This window comes from Mauremys mutica, chromosome 11 (genome assembly GCF_020497125.1).
Source record: "Mauremys mutica isolate MM-2020 ecotype Southern chromosome 11, ASM2049712v1, whole genome shotgun sequence".
NCBI lineage: Eukaryota > Metazoa > Chordata > Testudines > Geoemydidae > Mauremys > Mauremys mutica.
In genome coordinates, this window is record NC_059082.1 from 5991648 (window position 1) to 6013763 (window position 22116).

General features: G+C 43.9%; 1 protein-coding gene across 1 annotated transcript in view; it reads left to right on the top strand.

Moving 5' to 3' along the window:
* MEGF11 (multiple EGF like domains 11) overlaps positions 1-22116 on the top strand; it is a 360979-nt gene that overhangs the window by 236227 nt on the left and 102636 nt on the right. The window contains exons 7-10 of the mRNA XM_044980598.1: positions 803-1049; positions 3077-3197; positions 9541-9677; positions 15375-15587. Coding sequence (XP_044836533.1) covers positions 803-1049; positions 3077-3197; positions 9541-9677; positions 15375-15587 — 718 coding nt within the window. The remainder of the gene's footprint in view (positions 1-802; positions 1050-3076; positions 3198-9540; positions 9678-15374; positions 15588-22116) is intronic.

The following is a 22116-nucleotide window of genomic DNA, read 5'->3' on the forward strand; positions in this document are numbered from 1 at the left end:
CAGGTTGCTAGGCCATGCAGCATGTAGTTGTACAGTTAATGAGATAAACTTGTGCCTGGGACAGGTAGCTGCACCTCTTTTTGATGCCAGTGGAGTTGTTCCTTCTCCCAGGTTGATTTTGGCCTTTTATGCTATTGTTCAATACAGGCTTTTTAAATGAATGAATGAATGAATGAATGAAGATCAGCAATGCTGGTTGAATAATGTATCTTCCTCTTCACCTTTGCTGAAGTTCCTCATTCCAAGCCACTAATATGCAACTTCCCAGAAATAAGGTGGTCAACAAATTATTATCTATTTTTCATGGGAGAGACTCCACCTCTGATAGAAGCTATCTGAAGAGTAGAGTAGACCTTGCGGTTGTAGGACAAGTGCTTCCAATGACTGTGGCTTTTTTACATTTTGAAGTCTTGCAACAGCAGTACGAAGCATGTGTAGCTTGACTTCAGTGCAGCCAGGACTTCAACCTATACATCTAATTCCATCCTGAGTTTGCTCCTTCCAGCTTTCTCAGGCATACTGGGAGAGAGGATAGTAAAAGTTGGAGGTTCTAATCCAGCAAAGCACTTAACACTGTGCTTTTAATTTTAAGCATAGGACTAATCCTGCGCACTACTCATGTGCTAAAGTACCTTGCTGGATCAGGACCTTAGTAAAACAAGTGTTAAGACCTTTGAGTAAGTGCCTGATATTAATCATGCCTTTTTTCTGTTCATGCCAGTCTAAGCTTCGGAGGATAGAATGAGACTCAATATTAATGCACTCCCCTAATCGTCTCAGTAAATGAACGTGTCTTTTACAGGTTGTGATAGCGATCACTGGGGACCACATTGTAGCAACCGCTGCCAATGCCAGAACGAGGCTCTCTGCAACCCTATCACTGGCGCCTGTGTCTGTGCAGATGGGTACAAAGGATGGCGGTGTGAAGAGCTCTGTGACCCGGGGACGTACGGGAAAGGCTGCCAGTTTAAATGCCAGTGCCACAATGGAGCAACCTGTGACCATAAAACAGGAGAATGTCATTGTGCTCCCGGCTACACAGGGGTATTGTAAGTTCAATGACAGGCATATTTTACTGTGCATCACTTGACAGCCTTGCTTTGACCCCGCTTAGTGCAATGCATGTCTGATAAAACGTACACAATCGATACATTATACCTTTTACTCTCTAGAAACCAGGTAACAGGATTTATGGGAGACTGAACAAAGGAGCACTGTTTATCACTGCTAATTACAGCTGTCAACACATGGAAATCAAATTTTAGCCTAAAGAGAGATTAAAAATTCAGGAGATTTACCTGCGAGTAAAATTACTGTAGCTGTGGTGTGAATATGAGAATCAAGCCATAGTACTGTACTTACAAGCAATCGGATATACATGTTTAGCTATCCAGTGCAGTACCAAATGGAACTCCTTTTCTCTGGCTTATCTGACTTTCAGTATAACTGAGGAAGACTTAAAGATAACTCTGTCGGCTTAGTATCTAGGGGGCACATTTCTAGCTTTGTGACTCCCGTTAACTGTAACGAGAATCATGTCGCTAAATCCCCATATCCCACGCTGAAAGTTTACAAGTTAGATTCACCAAATCTGCATATTAATTTTAGGGCATCTGAGCAATAGTTTCTTGTTTAAAATTGCCCACGGTATAACGTCAGTTCTCATTAGAGATCTTGCAGTAGTTTCAGTAGTAATTATGCTTTTCAAAATTATTTAAAGGCAACAGGAGAATTTCCTGGGGGCAGGGGTATTTTGTTCCCTGAGGCCTACTTACAGCTTTTTGAAAATCTATGACAAATGCCCTACTTTTTTTCTATATGCAGGGTAGTTGTAGCTGTGTTGGTCCCAGGATATTAGAGACAAGGTGGCTGAGGTAATATCTTTTATTGGTCCAACTTGTGTTGGTGAGAGAGACAAGCTTTTGAGCTACAAAGAGTTCTTCTTCAGTCCCATTGACACTGATGCAGATCTGAAGAAGAGCACCTTGTGGCTGAAAAGCTTGTCTCTCTCACCAACAGAAGTTTGATCCAATAAATGTTATTACCTCACCCACCTTGTCTCTCTACTTTTTTTGGGGGGTGGGAGGGCTGGGAGGTAATCTAGCATTCTTTATGGGTCAGCATGAAGGAAAGAATGCTTATGCCTAGATAGAAAATAAAGATCGTATTAACCTGTACCAATAAATTGTGTACCTTTAAATATTTTACTACATACCTGATTTCCTTGCAATATTATGGACTCAATCTTATAAGCACTTACTACCAAAGGTTCTGCTTACTGTTGAATAATCCCATTCACATGGATGGGTCCACTCACCGCAGTAAAGTGTTTGCAGGGTCAGCAACTAATATGTTGCATGAGCATCTCTATTTGGAGGAACAGTCGGTTGTTTGCTTGTGAAGAGCCTAATCTGTTAAAACTGGTAATATGAGAAAGCAGCAGCCAAATGTGGTGAAAAGCACCCAGGTGCAGAGAGCTAGCACGAGGCCTATCTGGGTCACTTCAGTATCATGAAAGCCATGCAGTCCTTGCATTGACCTCAGCAGGCATTGGATGAGAATTTCAGGGCTCAGGTGGCCTTGTGCCTGCCCTCTGCACAGGGGGGAATTTCATTTGACATTCTGTAATAATTTTGGAAGAACAAAACACTTCAACGTTTTGCAGCATTTTATTCCTGTTTTATTTTGTTTGTGGCTTGTTTTATTGCTGCGTTGCGTAATTAAGCTTTAAAGGCTTGATCCTGCAACCCTGATGTGCACGAGTTGTCTTTACTCACAGGAGCAGTTCCCCTGAGTAAATGCATGAGTGGGACTTCATGCATGAGTAGAGAATACACACGTGGCTTGCAGGGCTGGCTCCTCAGAACACAGACAAGCGTCTTGTAGGAATTTCAATGTTGGAATTCTTGGTTAATTGATTTTTACTGTTGACATTGCCCATTGAAACGTCACTGATTTGCATAAGAGCTCCCATGATGCTCTGTGGTGTGGATTTGCCCGTTTCTTGTTCATGTTTGCTTTTAAAGTGTTTTGATTTGTGTTTTTGTTCCCTCCCACACACCCCATTTGCCCCAAGCTGTGAAGAGCACTGCCCTCCAGGCAGTCATGGAGCTCAGTGTGAATTGCACTGCCCGTGCCAGAATGGGGGCGTCTGTCACCATATCACCGGCGAGTGCTCCTGTCCTCCTGGATGGATGGTATGTAACAAGTTACTACTCACCCCACCTGTAGATCTTTGCTTAGAGTTCCTTTGAAAGTACAGTATAATTTACTTACTCACTGTCGATCGCTTGGGCTCCCTCTGTCTGCTCCCAGCATCCACCGGCTGTTTCTTGTCATATGCTTTGACTGTCAACACATTGCAGTGGGGCCCGTCTCTTCAGTATGTGCATGTACAGCACGTACCGCAGTGGGCCCCCGGGGCACTACTGCAGGGCAATAAGCACATAAGAGACTGTGACAAGCCTTAATGCACCCCCACAGGGGAGCGAGGAGGAATAAGGCTCCTCCACCCCCATATGGACCCTCCCCACATCACAGCTGAACGTGTAGAGAGGAGAGCAGGGGCTGCATGCCTGAGCAGCTGGGTACGGAGAGGGAAGAGCAGGGTAAGGAGGGGGCAGAAGCGTGGCTCCCCCATACTCAAGTGCTGAGCAGCAGAGCTGAGCCCGTGCTAGGAGAGGGAGGGTGCTACACCCTGCAAAGAGCTGTAGCACACAGTTCTCCCCCTCCTCCAACAGCACCCTTGTGGGCAAGCGGGGAGCAGGGAGGAATTGGGCCTCTCTGAGTTACAATTCCTCCTTGCGCCTTCTCCTGGGATAGTGCAGCTACATGCCACCCTTACGCAGAACGCTGAGCAAATGCCCAACCAAGTCCTAAGCGCGGTGTTGTTTTCATAACGGGAGAGGGAGAAGGTGAGAGGACAGCCGTGGTTCTGCTACAGAGAGAATAGATACAGCATCACGGGGCCACGGAGATAGGGTCAGTGCTACTGTCCTTACTCAGGCATAATTCCCATTGATTTTAATAGGAGTTTTGCCTGCGTGAAACAGTTGGCCCCGAGAGAGCAAATTACCCTCCGCTTTAGTTTTGTGTGTCGAGAAAGCGGGGCCAGACATTTTTAAAATCCTTAACTTTCTCAATAATGTGATAATTAACTCTCTCCGGATTTGTCAGATCTCCCAGGCCTGCACACCATTCAGCTGCGCTTCGTTACCTGGCACTTTGCCAGTATTAGCAATTAGTCTCTTGGCAGTCCTGCTGGAATTGAATGGAAAACAATGCCTGTGATTTTTTCTAATACCTGGTATGCTATAAAGATCATCACACATTACAATTTGATGAGGATCTAATTCCATCTGGGAAGTGCAGGAGTGAGAGGGGACTTCGTATTCCTCTAGCTCTTTAAAGTACCTCCATGTGCAGGATGGAAGAGGGAGAATTATGCAGCATATCCTGTGTATGGAATGCTAATGTAGAGTAGGTTCACTCAGTTCCAGCCTCTGATACACAAATGAGCATCTTCCATTACCCAGAAAGATGTCCAGGTGCCGCTTCCTTGATTTTCTAGATGCATCGTTATGCTATGACAAGTAGTCCGATCCTGAACAGTGTCCTCATTGTCAGCAATCACAAGCTTGCAGGGGAATAGAACTGGTGTTTGGGTCCGAACACTGAAAAATAGTGATCTAACTGTCTCTGTGGTGTAACTCTGTTTAAGTCAGCGGAATTAAACCAGGGATGGATTTGATTCAAGACATTTTTTTTCACCCCCTCTCCCAGTAATAGGAATCTGCCAACACACTGAGTGTAAAGTCATTGCTGGTGTAAAACAGTGCACCTTCATTGATTTCAGTGGGACTGGACCAGTTTACACCACAAGGAATTTGGCCCCAAAGAGGTTTAAAAAAGCCACGTTACCTGGAAGATAAACTTTGGTTGTGAGAGAGTTGAATTAGCTTGTCAAAGACATTTTGATCGTGGTGCTAGCTCCAGATAAGATATTTTCCTCGAGATTCTGGTGGCAGGTTGTAAGATATCACAGGAGGATAGAGATGCATGAGCAAACCACCCCTTCAGACTTTTCAACGTAAGCTGTTCCCTATGTTAAGAACTCCTAGTGGATCTCTCTCATAAGACACTCATAGCCAAAGTGAGTGGTGACACAGTGATGGCACGAAGCTGGTCCAAAAACAACCAGCAGTGTTAATACAGGGTAAGTCACCCTCATTTAGCATTCAGTGGGTGAGCAAAAGACCGTTCCTCCCTGAGGGGTGGGTAGCTAACAGATGAGGCAGGCAACCCCGTTGTTTTTCTCAGGCTGGCAGGCAATGCTGCCACACTGCAGTTCCCCCTGATAGTTGATTAGTAAAAAGGAATGAGCACCAGTATGCCACCCAGAGATTTTTTTTTCCTGCCACCAGTGTTCCCCTAATATTTGTACTGCACATACCAGCGTTTCTGAGACTCTAAACTGGACTCCCCCTTATCTGCTGTCTGGGCAGGAGACCTTTTCTCGCAGGGTGGAAATGTCACTAAAGAAAAACAAGAATGTAGAGAAAGATCAGAAAGTTTTAGAAATCTTTTACGGTGCAAGGTGGGCCCTTAAGGAGAGCGCTACAGCACCGATGCTGCTGAGCAGGTGCAGCTATTCATTCTGTCCCGTTTGTGCTTGAAGTTTAGAATTTTCTCTGCAATACTCAGTGTCCCAGAGGGACTTTCCTGAAAACTCTGTTGTTGGCTGCTTAGTCTCCAGAGGAAAACCTGGAGTTAACAATTGTGTTTGAACTGAGCATAACTAAAAATTGAAGCGAGAGATCAAGTATTCTGGGGGAAGAAACTGAAATTATAAGCAGAAGAATTCAGCTTGTAAATGTTGGGATTTTAAATTTAAAGGGACTCTCCAGGGTTTTCATGAAAGGCTGAAAATCCAATGCCAAGAGAAAGAGTAACCAATTCCTTTCTCTTGCTGGAGTTTTAACTCTTGGCATGTACTGTGGCTTGTGCAGCCAGACAAAGGTGGGCAATAAATGAGCAGAAGAGATGGGGCTGCTAAATTCATTTTGTCTTATAGTATTGGTAGTCTTTCTTGGACAACTGGAAGTTTACTTGCAGAGGATACTTCAGACTCTGTGTGTGCGTGCACGCGTACTGGAGATACACTGCATGTGTGTACTGGAGATACACTGCACATGTGAGAGAGTGAATTCTCCCTGGATTTATACTCCAGTACTGAGTAAATTTACTCACATTTTATAGTTCCTGGGACCTGCCCCACAGCACTTTCTGCCCCTCCTGGGCTGCAGACATTGGAGTTACTAATGACAGGTTTGCTTCCTTAGGAGTTGTGGTACCTGGGGGACAAGGCACCAAACTGAATGGGTAAAAGTGGACTAGGGAGGTAGTCTCTGGTTTCCCCTTGGATCAGCCTCTGAGGGAAGCTGTTTCTTCTGCCCCTCAAGCTGCCTTGTAAAGCCCTCTCCTTTGAAGGGGGAATCCGACAGAAATGCAGTGAGTTACAATAACTCAATATTTAAGTATTTATTTCCCCATGTTTTTTTCACCAGGACAGCATGCAGTCTGTTGTATGAAGTATTACACTAGAAGAGTGGCTTCTAATGCTAAAATGTATTGGGCATTTTTCACTCCAGTGGATGTGGGTGTTGGTTGGTGGGTGCTTTAACCTCCATCTCAGCTATGTGCAGGTTTCTTTTTGTTGTGGTGGTTTTTGTAAAATGAAATAAACGACGGGGTGGGAAGACCTTTTCTAATAATCTTCCTAATAATGCTGGGAAACTGTATTAAAAGCAGAAGCCCGAGAGTTCGGGGTCTTAAAAAATAAACTTTGCTGATAAGATGCGTAAACTACAAGAAACTTCGGTCTGACATTTGATCTTCCACAGAGGGGTGTTTTATATTCTCTTAGCACAGATTAATGCAAAAAGTTATGTCTAAAGATCCCTTTGGCTCCAGGGGATAGATCTCAGAGTATTCCTTTCTCATTGTTTGTTGATAGAAATCCTGTTCTTTTTGAGACATGAAGTGAAAATGCATTTATCCAGATAAATGGATACCTGCATTTCCAAATATATAGTATTGCTTATTGCTCCAGCCTGGAGAGACATGTTTGTTACAGCAGAATCTGACTGGTCTTGAATTGAGGCCAAAAGGTCTGTTTTCTAGCTAGGGAACCACCTATCACAAGGCTGAGAAAGGCTTGAGGGGTCTGGTTTAGGGTTAGAGAGAGAGGCAGCCTTTCCATTGCGGATGTGTTGCTATTACAGAACTTCCTAAGCTGCCCCGGAGGAGGAGCTGTAACTGTGAATATCCTCATTTGTGATGCTCCGTATTTCATTTTTGTGTAAGATTTATTCAGTATGTGCTTTGTTCAACATGAGGAGCCCCTGGCACTTGGTTGGGGAAATGAGACTTCACAGAGACCCAAAAAAAGAAAAAAAGTTCAAGGAAAATCCCCTGTGCTTTTCTGTCACATGTTGTGTGTGGTAGGTGATGCAGGCAGTGCCTCCAGTACTTCAAGTTTCCCAGCACGTTCCATTGAAAGACCCTGCCTCAGTTGCTTATACCGTGTCCAACTTGGATGGTTTGGGCTGAAATTTTGCATGCTAGGTGTCTGCCTCAGGCTGAGGTGAAGGGAAAACCTGTTCTTTTGCCCATGTTACAGTTTTACAACCTTTTAGTTGTGGAGCTCTAGTGCCTCCATGCTTTGGAGCAGGGGGTTGAAATTGGGCAGGAGCATCGCCCTGGAGTTTCAGATGTGCCTTTAACCATCCCTGGAAAAACCTGCTCAAATTTGGCCAAGTTGTGAGCCTCTGGAAATCTCAGTTGGCACATGCTCAGTAGTGACTTGTTAGAGTTTGGCAGCTCAATTGTCCCAAGACGCGATCTATGCTGAGTATGTGGTATCACAGGGCTACATGGGCGGATCAGGACTTTCACAGTAGTTGCTCCTCCTGGCTATGGGGGGTTGTTGCGGTACTGGCTCTGGAACCGAGAGGAGGGAGGCTGTGTCTCCCTGGCTTTCAGCTCTTCTGCTGCTACTTCCCAGACAGCATAGAGTCGGAGGGAAGAGAACAAGGGGGTGGGAGGAGCAGAGGGATGGGGGATCAGGACATGGAGCCAAAGGGATGGGATTGGGGCTGGGATCTGGGGGGCCCAAATGGGCCGTAGGTGGCGTATGGGCTTGCTGGTGGCCTGATGCCCCCGGGTGAGTTTCACCCCGTGTGAACAGCCAGTTGTTTGTTGAGTTGTGATGGGAATATTTTCTCTCCCCTTTGATTTCAATGGGAAGAGAATTCTGAACTGACTGTAATTAGGTTTAAAACTTCCAGGTGAAAAGGGGCTGCAGGAGCATATTTTAAATGAACGTGTTTTAGTTTATAGGCCGATGGGGTTTGGGGTTTGTACATGATGCTCGTCTGTCTGTGCTGGATAATTCTCAGCCGGTCTAAAGGCTGGAAGTAGGTGTACAGAGAGATACTGAAGTGCAGGTTGAGGGCTGTCCATAAATTACGGAATGCATTAGCAGGTGAGCGGGTCCTTAAATGTGTGCATTTGTCTCAGTGTTACAGGAGGTGGGTGGATCTTGAAAATCACCAAAAACTGTGGTACATAATTTATGGACAGCGCCTTAAGTAGCCATGGCTTATGCAGGTTAAATCAGAGGGCTTGTTCCCTGCAGAGGTCGAGGTTGGAGGCTGCAGAGAAGGAAGTTGGGGCATGGCTCTGTAGCCGTGTAGTTGAACATCACTGGGGAATCCAGTTATATCTCTACAGATTTTGGTTTGTCCGTGCAGAGAGATGCCAGGTAGATGTGCCTGGCATCACGCGTTGGCATCAATCATGTCAGCAGGCCCCCATGTCCTCACCCCACATGGCTGCAGGGACAGAGCAGAGATTTCATTGCAGTTACTTCTCCTGCCCACCAGGCACCTGCAGTAGTGATGGGCCTCGGCAGCCAGACGGCCTCTCTGCCGCCTGGCTGGCAGCTGTCTACTCCCCCTGCTGGTTTGCAGCCAGCATAGTGCCCCTGGGTTAGAGGAGGAGGCGCCTCTGTTTCAGTGCCTTGCTGCAGAGGAGGTAAGGGGCCAGTGGAAGGGAGTAGGATTGGGGCAGGAGTGTTGGAGTGGCCAGGGGTTGAAAGGCAGGACAGGCTGAAGCCAGCTGCCCCTGGCACTCCTCAAGCCCTCCCACCTCTGCTTCTGAGGGGTGCAGAGTCCGTATCATTCTTGCCTCCTGCTACACCTGCTGCCTTTGCTTGAGGAAGCCCCCAGAGAGAAACCAGTGACTTGTCATCACCAGGGAGACACGTTGTAAATGGAGGGATGGAAGGCAGGAGTTCATTTGGGTGGCAGAATTTTTAGGCTTGTTTTGATCTTATTTTAAACCATATCCACAAGAAACATTGCCAACTCATTTAGATCAAGGTGTGGCAAGACAGACAAATAAATATACTAGCCAGAAAGAAAAGCTCAGAACGTTGCAACTTTTCACTGAAACACCACTCTTTCTGCACCTCCCTAGGGTTTTGTATGTGCACAACCATGCCCTTCCGGAACCTTTGGAATTAACTGCAGCCAGGATTGTCCATGCCATAATGGAGGACAGTGTGATCATGTGACAGGAAAATGCCTGTGTACAGCTGGATATATGGGAGACAGGTAATAAAACACATTGCTCTTCAATATTAATCTTAGACAATCTTGCTCTCTGGAAAACAGTGTGTTACGTTCCTATTGCTGCAGTTAGGTGCCTCTTCCTAGAGCGGTTCAGACTTTATAAATATGCCTTTGTTATTACTTTTCAGTGGCAGTGCTCGCTGTTTACTGTGAGTTTTCTTTTTTTTACTGTAACTCTTTTAAAAATTTAATGGATTAAATTAAATTTAGATATTTACAGCGACAAATTTAATAGAAAGCATTACATGTTTACAAGATATGTAAATGAACCATATTTATACAAATTAATATCCTCAAGAGTAAGCAATGCAGCAGTTTAATATGTCCCTCCCTTCCCATCTGGGTTGCTGCAGTCTCTGACACCAGCAAAAAGTGATAAATCCTCAACATTTATAAACCAGAGGAGCTGCCTTAATTTGATCAGAAAAGATGATATTGTTTTACAAAGCTGTCTTGGATTGAGCAACTTCATTGAAGTATATTCAGAGGGCCTATACATCACTTAAATCCATCTTAAGTGATAGCCCACTGAATTTTATCCCTAATGCAGTGGTTCTCAATCAGGGATACGTGGGGGACGCAGAGGTCTTCCGGGGGTACATCAACTCATCTAGTATTTGCCTGGTTTTACAACAGGCTACATAAAAAGCACTAGCGAAGTTGGTACAAACTAAAATTCCATACAGACAATGACTTGTTTATACTGCTCTATATACTATACATTGAAATAATATTTATATTTATATTCCAGTTGATTTATTTTATAATGATATGGTAAAAATGAGAAGATCAGCAATTTTTCAGTAATAGTGAGCTGTGACACTTCAGTGTTTTTGTGTCTGATTTTGTCAGCAAGCAGTTTTTAAGTGAGGGTATGCAAGACAAATCAGATGCCTGAAAGAGGGACGGTTGTCTGGAAAGGTTGAGAGCCACTGCCCTAGTGCATAAGGACGTTTAGAGTTTGTTGGAGTGTCTTATTTCCTTTCGTCTTTATTTGTCAGCTATTCAGAGGACACAAACAAACCAGCTCTAAACGCTACACTTACATTTAGAAGGCTATTCTGCTGTGTTGCAGCCATGTAACTTCTGTTGAAATCAGGTGTCTTCATGTAACTGATGCCAGTGTTTGCTTTGGGAAATGTGTCAAATAGCAGCTGCAGCTAGGTAAAGCAGATGGAAGTAGAAGTCATTCTAGGGAAGGTTGCTTTAAGGAAAATCCCCTGTTCTTACAACAGCGCTCTTTATAAAGCTGGTGGTTGGGACCTCATGGCACAAAGCCAGTGCCCCTTTAGTTGGGGGAGCCTTTAAATGTCATGGCTAATCTTAGCTTTAACTTTCTTTTAAATATGGAGATAGCTTTCCAATGAAAAGTGATCACCAGGGCTGAATGTCTATCATGGTGATTGTGCCTGAAATCAGAGGCTCTTTGTACACTTAAGCCTGGTCTACACTGCGGGGGAGGGGGAATCGATCTAAGTTACGCAACCGTGCTAGAGCTGTTGTGAGCTCCCAGCCAGCAGCCGACAGCTAGGCCAGCTCCTTCACTCCATTGCCAGCCACAAGGGGGCATGGCGCTGAAAAGGAACTGGCTCTGCAAGAAATAAAGGGAACTGCCCCCAACACAGGCAGAGCACATGCAGCAACGGGAGCAGAAACAGTCCCTTGGAAGAGGAGGCCACAAATAGCGGGCAAAGGAAGGAGGGATCGAGTTTGCCCATGCTCTTGGCAGCAATCCCCAGAGCCAGGGAACGGATAGCGGGAAACCTAGCGATGTGGGGAGGGACAGAAGAGGATGCACAGGTTGAGCTTTAGAGGGGTGGGTGTGTGTGTGTGTGTGTGTGTGTGTGTGTGTGTGTGTGGCTGGCTCCTGGAAGGAGGTGGGATCTCAGAGGGGAGAGAGAGGAAATATTAGGGGCCAACTGGAAGGTGTAACAATGGAAAGTGGGCAAGCCAGGGAGATAGAGAGGTGTGAATATGGGCCCCAATCCAATCAAAGCTTCTAAGTAAGTAGGGCCTGATGGAACTGCTCAGATGCTTCGCTGGACTGGGAACTGTGAGGAGCAAAATAGACATGAAGGACAGAAGAAGTGGGGTCAAGAGGAAGTGAGGGTATCCCAAAGGGAAGCAGAGGAAAGGAGATGCATCCGTTTTCAAAGCCAATATGCATAGACTTTCACACTCAACTTCTCTAGCAGCAAAAGAGGCTGGGAGCAGCCTGGAGATTCCCATCCTCTATTTAAAAGACTCTTCAGTTTAGATGAAGCCTGGAAAGTTTATGGGAAGCCCAAAGAATTACCTTATCGATGGGTAGAATCCTGGCCCAACTGAAGTCACTGAAGAGTTTTGCGATTGACTTCATTGGGGACAGGATTTCATCTGTAAAAATTTGTTCTTAAGGTGAGCACACTTCTTTTACCTGTTGTTAACTACAACTAGTTAATTGTAAATCCCCCATTGACTTTAATGCTGTGATTTCACTCAGCTGGGGCAATGGGACAAACTAGTCAGATTCATTTTAGGGCTCTAGTCCATTTTGCTTTCCGGGTCTCATACTATCATAATGCTACAACATACATTGCAGCCGCACAGGGGAATATAGTTTCCAAACAAAACAGTATTTTCTTTGACTTTTTTTTTTAAATCAGGAGAATATTTCTATTAATACTAGATCTTGATTATCTGCCGATGTTCTTTTTTAATTGTCTGTAAATAGCCATATACAGTTTGGAGTCCGGTAAGACAGATAATGACATATAGTTAGATAAATATTTGTGGACTTAACCAAGATACAAAAGCCTGTAGAAGTGTAATTGTCACTTTTTGTTCACTCCCTGCTTTCTGGGAAGTGGTACCACACTACTTACCTAGAGCAAATTGACAAGCACTATTGATAGTTCCAGATAGCTTTGTGCTGAACTAAAATGACTTAAGCGCCCATGTAAATGTCTGTATTGTAAATTATTTGAATGGAATAATAGCAAAAGCACAACTGGAAAGTATGAAAATTCTATGGCTGACAACAACAAAAAGTGAACCTAGCATTTTAGCTGGGTTTTCCATCTCGTCATCGAGCCGATAGATTGAATCTTAATAGGATAAATACTACATTTGTTATGATAGAATAAGCAAACCTATTCTCTTGTTTTGTTTGTATAAATATTTCATAGCTATGAAAACCGTGATCTCCACAGTTTTTAAGTGTATTTCTGATAGCTTTTGTTATTGTACAAAAGGTGATCCTTGTAAAGAAAACAGAGCCATTATTCTTCCATAAGAACGATTTCTAGCACTAATATTGGAAAATGATGTAGGCTCTTGTAATATTTTCTTCTGTTAAACAGGCTGTCTTATGTTTAATATTTTGTGAAATTGCTTCCATTAATTCTACAGGTGACAGCCATATTATCCCAGCCCAAATAATTGTAGAACATATTAAAGTTCAGTAGATATTATAATGCGAGTCTCCCCAGATAGGCAGAAAGCAATGTAAATTAAACAAGAAACACAACTAGGGCTTAGCAGCTCATTTTGTAATTTAATTGAGCAATGTATCTGGTTGTTAATGGTGTTATGGACACATTAGATTGATATGTTGCTAAGGAAGGATGTTTCAGTAGAAAGCTAATTCCTGCTGTGATTATCCTTATGTTTCAGAGGAATCGTTATTAGTATTCTTCGTATAAAATTCATTAGCAGTAGCTGCTTGATCTCCAAATAAATAAGTTGGTTAAATTGTTAGTAGAAAATGGCTAATTATGTAAATGGATTAGGTCGTCAATATTTCATTTCCAGATGCTTTTTTCCCTTCTATGTAATGTTTCATCTTCTATAAATATAGAATGATATAGTGCACCGTCGACTGTGCATTCATCTTGTAGAGTACAGTAGTCTCCTGCTCACTAGTAGAGCTGCATGTGGCAATGGAAACATAAGACATCTTAATACATTCATTGCATTTCATTTGTTTTAAGTGTTTCAGTCCTATTCCCATTATTCCTTGTTGGCTATTACTCCACAGTTGGACGGCACTGAGAACTTCAAAGCCAGCAGCCAATAGTTAGCTCAGGGTGACTTAAGACTTCTTTCACTGCCATTTTTTCCACATGTTCCTCTAACTTCCAATCCCAAGTCTGAACTTGAACAATATAACAACGACCGTGCTGAAATATGCTGCAGTTAAATCACTAGCTGGGCTTTTTTACTTTACTTTGTTTATTTTTAGTAAAACATCTTCATCTGAGGCTGCGACCCGTGATTTCTCTTCTTAAATTTTGAGCGTGTTCATTTCAGTTTGTTAGGCTTGCATTGTACCTTAATCTTTTACATATTAAGTCTCACATGCCAGCCGTGAAATGACCTGCAGAAAGACATTTAACACTGACCTCTCTCCACTGCATTTATAGTATACATTTTAGTCAATGCATGGGATTAAATTAATGCTGATAGGCTATTTCCAATATCTGGTATCCATGAGATAAGGGAATTGGCTTTTTAAGTGAATAAAGCATAGCTGTGCTTCATGATGAATCATGTAAACTGAGGTACTAATACCTTGTAAAATTCGGAACCCATCAAGTTGCAACAGGCACAGAAACAGTTCCATTTTCTAGGACTTTTATTCAGGGCCGGCTCTAGGCACCAGCAAAGCAAGCACGTGCTTGGGGTGGCACAATTCCAGGGGCGACATTCTGGGCTGTTGTGCCCTACTCCCTCTCCCCCCCCCCCCTTTTTTTTTTTTTTTTTTGCTTGGACAGTTGCGCTCTCAGAGTTTGGGGCAGCAAAAAACCTTTCAGGTAGGAAATGTGATCTCTTGGATTGCTTTGCACAGCACTGTGAAACAGACTGTTCAGAATGTATTGCCCCAACATTTCATAAATCATCCAGTAGGGAAATATTTGAAATATTACAGGAAAGGTGCAGTTAAAAACAATTTGTATATACTGTTCATGGGGTTCTATTTTTGTGTGTATCAGGTATTACAAATGTTGTTAATTCTGGAGAAGTAACTACACTGAGAGTGAAAACTGTTTGTCCGAGCTTTTGTGCTAGTGACCATCCCAGTAATAATAAATGAAAAGAGGATTTTAGGTTCAGACTGCTGTAGATAGACAGTACATATGCAACAAGACAAGGGGCCAGTTTCACTTTTGTTATAAAACAGGTGCAAAAGCAGTATAAAGGGAAAATAAAACCATTTTTGTTGTAGCACATTTTTCTTAATATTGCTTAATTGATCATGCTTATTTTTCAGCCCTGATTAGCATTCCAAGTGTATGGTACACATTTAAGGAAGTATGTGTGTAGTGCTTTGAAAATTAGAAGAAAGCAAATATAGATGACTTTCTTTCAGGAAAGTAGCTAATTGTGTATCAAATTGTTCATGCTTTCTGGATGTAATTATTGAGGAAGTGATAGCACAGTCACTTTGTTAACACTAGTGTAAATACTGTGAAATTTAATTGGACAGAGATTAAATACACTTTAGGTTCGCAGCAATTTACATGATCAAGATAACACGTCACCTCAATGATTTCATTTGTTCAGTACATTACTTAAATAAATGAGGTATGATTTTATGCTTAATATATCAGCCAAAATATTCCCTTGGAAAAGTTGTAAACGGACTAGCCTCTCTTTTTAGCATTTGGCTTTCATCAGATCTCACATATTTCTTTGCAGGTGTCAAGAGGAGTGTCCTGTTGGGACATATGGCTTTCAGTGCACTCAGAAATGTGACTGTCAAAATGGTGCAAAGTGTTACCACGTAAATGGAGCATGTATGTGCGACCCTGGGTTTAAAGGGTTTCGTTGCCAAGAAAGAATGTGTCCAGAAGGGCTTTATGGCCTAAAATGCCACAAGAAATGTCCTTGTAATATTAACAACACTCTCAGGTATGTACATCATACTTTCTACTAGTAGCCGGACTAATAGGTACAAATAAGAAAGCATTGAGGGAAAAATTTGTATTTGACTCCATCCCTTTCTCCCAGCAGTTTTCTTTAGGGCCCAATCCAGCTCCTGTGAATTATTTCTTTGATTCGAGTAACTACAGGCTTGGAATCTTAAGTCCCAGTTCAGCACAAGACTTAAGTGTGGGCCTAACTTTAGGAAGATGAGTAGTCCCACTGAATTCCTGAACATTCTGATCTATGTCCCAGTCCGGTAACCGTTACACATAAATCAGGATTAGTCGCACAAGTAAAGGCTGTAATATGAGGCCCTTTATGGCTATGCCTACCCCTTTTATAGACATTGCAAACCATCTATATCATAGGCTGCAATTCCCACCATTTCTCCCAGACGAAAGGATGCCAACAACAACATGTTTTATTCATCACATAAAGCATCAGAAGGATAAAAACTTTGCAAAGATTGGATGGATAACACCATGATGCTGAACACTTCATTTTTAAATTTTCAGTCAAAATATTTTGTATTTTTTATTTTAAAAAACTGTCAGAAGTTCAAAAAACAGAAATATATTACTAACCTCCATCTCTCAGACTCGGTTTATGACATGGAATTTCTTGTTGAGTCTACGCACTCCAAACACAGTTGCAAAATGAAACCTAATTTGCTTCATCTTATGTCTCATGGCAAATTACCTTGTTGAAAACACTTGCGGCAGATGTATAAATAGACGTAAATCAATATCCCCCAGTCACTCTCCAGCACTCTAACGAAGTCAACATTGTCAAAATAGACTTATCTCCCCTTCTCATGTGTGCCTATTTTTGCTCATCATTTAGTACGTGCATGTGTAAAATATTCAAGAAAATAATTATCAGGGAAGGGTACCTGAAATGGAATAAACCGCACTGAAAAGGTCAGATCTTAATTTTTTATTCCTTTTTGCTTCATTTAAGACCCAATCCTGCGAGGTTCTGATCACTAAATTCCTGCAAGATGCTGAGTGGCTGTCGCTCCCAGTTGATTTCAGTGAGGGTTACTGAACACCTAGCAGGAAGTGCTCAGAATTGGGCTCTTCATGTGCCAGACCAGCACCATTGTATGTTGACTCTTTTCTACCAGGCAACAATAGAACAGGATAATGTAAGGGCTTGGACTGGTAAATGAAAGGGATTTTTTTTAGTCTCCCTCCTGCTCTGATTCCTGATTTCCCATCCCTTACTGGTAAACATTCACAGCCAGGCCAGAGTTTTGTAGGTTTCATAACGAGGTAGGGAGAATTGATGCTCAAGCAAATGTGCCTTTGATTTGGACATTCTTCAATTTTAAACCAGACTGGTGGAAACCTGACTGCTGACAGACCTACACTGCAATCTTGCAGCCTGCTAAAACACACATCCTTACTCCTTAATTATATATGTAAGCAGCATAACTAAATTCTTGCACACACATAAATACTTCAGGCAAATCTGCTGCTGTGTTTGAGATAGACTGTATCAGTCTGGAAAACAACTGGGTGATCTTACATGTGGAATAGTTCAATTGTGAGTGTTAAGATTTGTCACTTCTACTTTAGCAACTATGGGTGACTTAAAAACCCCATCGTTTTGAGCAGAGCAAAGATTACAGGTGTGCTCCCCAGTGAAATAGTTGCTTGCACTGCGTGTTTTGCCTCTGAGGAGACTCTGCACCGGCTAAGACCAGGCTCACACAGCTCCCAAGTATTTTATAGAACATCATGGAAGCCACTGCCGTGAATAAGAGTGCTAGGAGTGTATAGCTGAGAGTTAGACACGGTGGGTTAAGGCCGGATCCTTATTCAGATGAGGGCTGAGTGCAGGGGTGGCTCTATGTTTTTTGCCACCCCAAGCACGGCAGTCAGGCCGCCTTGGGCAGCATGCCTGCGGGCGGTCTGCTGGTCACGCGGATTCAGCGGTGTTTCTGCGGGTGATCTGCTGGTCCCGCGCCTTTGGCGTACCTGCTGCTGAATAGCCACCGAAGCCGCGGGACCGGTGCGCCTCCCGGAGGCGTGCCGCTGAAGGCTGCCTGAAAGCCGGCTTCACGGCAGCCGGCGCACTGCCACCCGCGTTTGCTGTGCTGGTGCCTGGAGCCACCCCTGGCTGAGTGTAGTAGTGAGGCAGAACAAGTGCAGGCCCTCTTGATTGCTGTTGGCTCAGTTGCTGGCTGGAGTGGTCAGGGCTGTCTCACTTGGGAGGAAGACATGGGCAGCGGGTATCGTAGGCCAGGGGAGGCTAAGCCTCCCCAATCTAGGCCGTGTCTGCGCCCCAAGGCCCTGTCCTCGCTCACCCTCTCCCCTAAGGGCTCAGGCCAGCGTCCAGGGACCTCAGTGGTCGGGCTGGCTGGCAGCATGGTCCTCGGGCCGGCCAGCTGGCCGGCAGCCCAGGGGTTGGCCCGGCCTGGTGCTGGGGCTGGTCTGCCTGGCTGGGGCAGGCCGGGGCTCTTCCAGCCGCGGGGGTGGGGGCCGCTCAGGCAGAAGGGGCGGGGCCGGGGGTTAGCCTCACCGAATGGGGAGTTCACCCACCGCCCATGGAGGAAGAGGAAGGACTCAGCTGGAAGTGTAAGAAAGATGAGCACACTCTGAGGGAGTAGAAAGAAGATCCTTTTGGGGTGGCTGATTGGGCTGGCTGGAAGAACCTGCATTGCATGGGGACAGGCTAGGATGAACAGTGTGTCAAGGAGGGTTAGGGCACGTGTTTTTAGAGAGACTCAGAATGTTGGTGGATCGAGGCCCCTCTTAGCTTTGATCCCCTGTAGTAGTTAGTTACTTTCTACATCTGATCTGCTCTGGGTTGCTGCCCAGCCAGTGCTTCTAATGCCTTTCCTTCCATCTCTGCCCCATCAGCTTCACCTGCAGCAGCGTTTGCTCAAGATGGTATCTCGCTCTCCTTAATAAATGAGTCTAGTCTCTCCACTGATAAAAATCTGTCTTTTCCCTGCATCTTATCACCACTGTTGTGGAACAGAGAGATACCAGCAAGCTGTAGAGCTGTAAATGTTCTTTCATTCATCCTGGTATTTCAGCCTTCCACTTTTCAATGAACTCTACAGAATCCTGCCAGTTTCTGAGCCAAGTAGTGTCTGAGCTGATAGGAAATGACCTTCTCCAAAGTCATTCCATATTTTGAACAACTCTTTGTACAGACTTTCTATTTGGTCCCATGTAGTGCATTCCTTACCCAGATTTTCTCTCTCCTGGGGCGGCTGGCTTCCAAAGTGACTCAGTTTCTGACAGCCACCTGCTTTCCAAAACTGCCATTAAAAACTGGTGGCTAGTTTGTTTTGAGACCTTAACAATCTGGGATAATGTTATTAGCCATTGGATAGGATGGATGGGAGAGGCCGGCTTCTTTTTCTGTCAATTGTTTTGTCCTGTTCAGTTCAGTCCTTGGACAACTAGCTGAAAGTGTAGCTTTTTGGGGGGAGGCGGGGAGAACATGATTTGAAGGACAAGATCAGCTTTTCATAGAATCAGAGGTTATAAAACCTGAGAGGCCCATCGTGATGATCTAGTCTGGCCCAATAATTCCTGCACCGAGGCATTCTGAGAACTCCCGTACAGGGTTTCAGCCAATCCCAGTGCCAAGGACAAAGGGCTCAATTGTGACTTGAACTGTACACCCAAGGAGGCAGAGGAATATAAAGGTGTAAGAACCCCCACTCCTGCGCAGTGTCTACTTGGACACTGAGAGCAGGTGTGCAAGAGTACAAAAGGCTTTACTCCCTTATGCCCAGCAGATGGGCGAAATCTTGGCTTCATCTCCCCAACTTGCTGGCCAGTGCAGCTGAGCCAGCGACGGGGATTAGCAGTTTACTGCTAGCATGGGCCAGCAGCAAATGCTTTGTCCCCACCAGCAAAGGCAGAGCAAGAAGGGGACTAGGACTCCTTGTGCTTCAGCCCACATGTACGAACCCACCTGGAACCCTGAGTAATTACTAACCCATGCTGAAGCCAATGCTTCTGTGCCTTCACTGCTCTGCTGGCTAGATTAACGCTAGCTGGGGTTTGTCTACATGAGTTGCAGTTGCACCCCATGATTGCGGTGTAGACATACCCTAAAAAGCATTTCTTAAAGGGAAATTGAGCGGGAGAGGGCACCAACAATAGAAAATAGCAGCAAATAATTAATAGGAGTCGGGCTGATGTTAATTATAGCAAAATAACAGAGTGGGGGAAATGTACTGCTTTTACATGGGAGTGCAGGAGCAGAGGAGACTGTTCTAATCTACGGGCTGCACTAGTAGCCCCAGAGCAACTCCACTGTCATGCCGGGTCTGAGAGGAGATCACTCCCCATTTCCATTTCTCCCCTGCCCCCAGCCAGGCTACTTGGGCCTGGTGCCGGGGACATGTTTGGCCCTTTGCATTCATTCTGTCTCTTCCGCATCTTTCCTTCCTAACATGGGGGGACATTTTAAGTAATCGTATTTGATAAGACTCGGTTTAACATAGAAACACACATTGCAAGATGTTGCAAGAGCGTGAGGGGAAACGAATGTCCCCTTGCTGCAAGAGATTGAAAAGCAGATGTTAGTGAGATTGCCTTCTCTGATTTGTCCACAGGTCTTGTGTTCCCTTACCAGCTCATTGGATTGTCTATATTGCTTGTGTTTCTTAATTTCAGCTTATTGGCTGGCAGGGAGAAATTTCTTTCACATGTTATCCATCAGGCTGCCAGAGCATAATGTAGACAGATGAGCTTGAAGGGGACATTTTCAAAATGGGGAGAGAGGAACTGTGCACACCTATCTGATTGTTAATGGAATTTCCTGTGCATTACTTTAAAACTTTTACCTTCCAGTGTCTAAAGTCTAAAACAGTGTCACTTTGACCTACCGTATGTGGTGAATTAAATTTACTAAATTATATATATAGTTAAGTTTACACATGGACTGGATTTTTACAGAATGGTGATCACAAAGAAGAAGAAACAGAAAAGGAGATTCCTAAATCTCTCTCTGTTTTCATGACAAGGGGCTTCATTTAGATTATTATGTAACTCTACTGACATTAGAATGCAGTGGTATAGTTCACAAGTACCAGAGTCTCAGTAATAATATCTGAATACTTGTATGGTGCTATCAATTATAAATCTCAAAGGGCATCCTCATCCCATTTTACAGGTGGAAAAACTGAGATGCACAGAGAGGGTAAGTGACTTGACCAAGGTCTTGGCAGAATCAGGAAGAGAACTCAGGTTTTCTGACTTCTGACATAGAGCCAATCTAAGTCCATGAGTAAGGCTGTCTATCAATACAACCTGGTTGTCAAAGATTAATGTTATGTTTCAGTGCACTGTATCTCTATGGGGTGTTCACCTACTGTTTCTACTTCCACAGAATATAAAAAAGATACCACAAAGCTCAGAGTTTTATTTAGAGGATTTTCCTGGTTCTCTGGTAGCAGCACTCTTTAATGGAACATACAGGACATACCTTTCGAAGAATCCTAAGAAATACGAGGGCCGGGCCTGAGGGAAAAAACCAGTCTCATTTCTCTAGTATGCTTGGACTTCGGAAGAAAAGGCTGATTATGTGAATCTAGAGGCCACAAGCTTCTGTCGGGCATGTGCAAGATCATTGCCCTCTTCCAGTCTGGAAGTGGAATTGGATCCATGGAGGGGTGACAGTGCTTCCACATACCTGCTAGTGGACTTGGGGGTGGATTCCATTCCCCCAACTTTTTAGCCGCGCGCAGCACAATGCCAGTTTACTCTAGCTTTGTTGTGGGTGTTAGGATGAATTTTGCCCTTAATAAATAGCCCACATCCCATGCAAAAAATCTGTCCTATTTGATAAAAGAGCCTGCCTTCAAGCAGAAATGCTTACGGGGTAGAGAATTTTCAATTGAATTGTCATAGACTGATTCAAACTGCTGTGATCATATATTATTTTTGAAAGATTTAATTTAGACAACAGATGCAGCACCGGTGAAACCCTGTAATACGTGCAGTAGAAACAAAACCAAAGAAACAAAAAAATCCTTTCCAGAAATATTCCTTTAATGTTTGGCTTTCTGCTCCCATTAGATAATGATGAATAGATGCACAGGGAGAAAAAATGAGCTTTTATTATTTTTATCTAAATGTTAAGAGGTGCTGCGTGAGCAACCATCATTTCAGGGGATGCTTTGTCAGAAGAATTTCATGGCTGGTGGCTCATTAGGCTGATGAATTGTTTTAATTAGTCAGTAAAACACTATTTATGATGAAACATATGACAGTCGCAAAATGTGGTGATTCTTAGTCACAACAATATGTGACTAATCTCTTCTACCAATGAGTGCATAAAATAGGCTCACAAGCCAGGCTTTCTGAGGTTACCTTTAAAATGAACATACAGGATATTAATGGTATAGCTACAAAGAAACCCATTCAATCAAGCCATGCCAACAAGTAACTATAAACAGTAAATAGAGTCTGGATTGGTAGGAACCAGGGAAAAGATGCCTAGGGTGATCTCTCTCTATAGACTTTTATGTTCGAGAATAGGA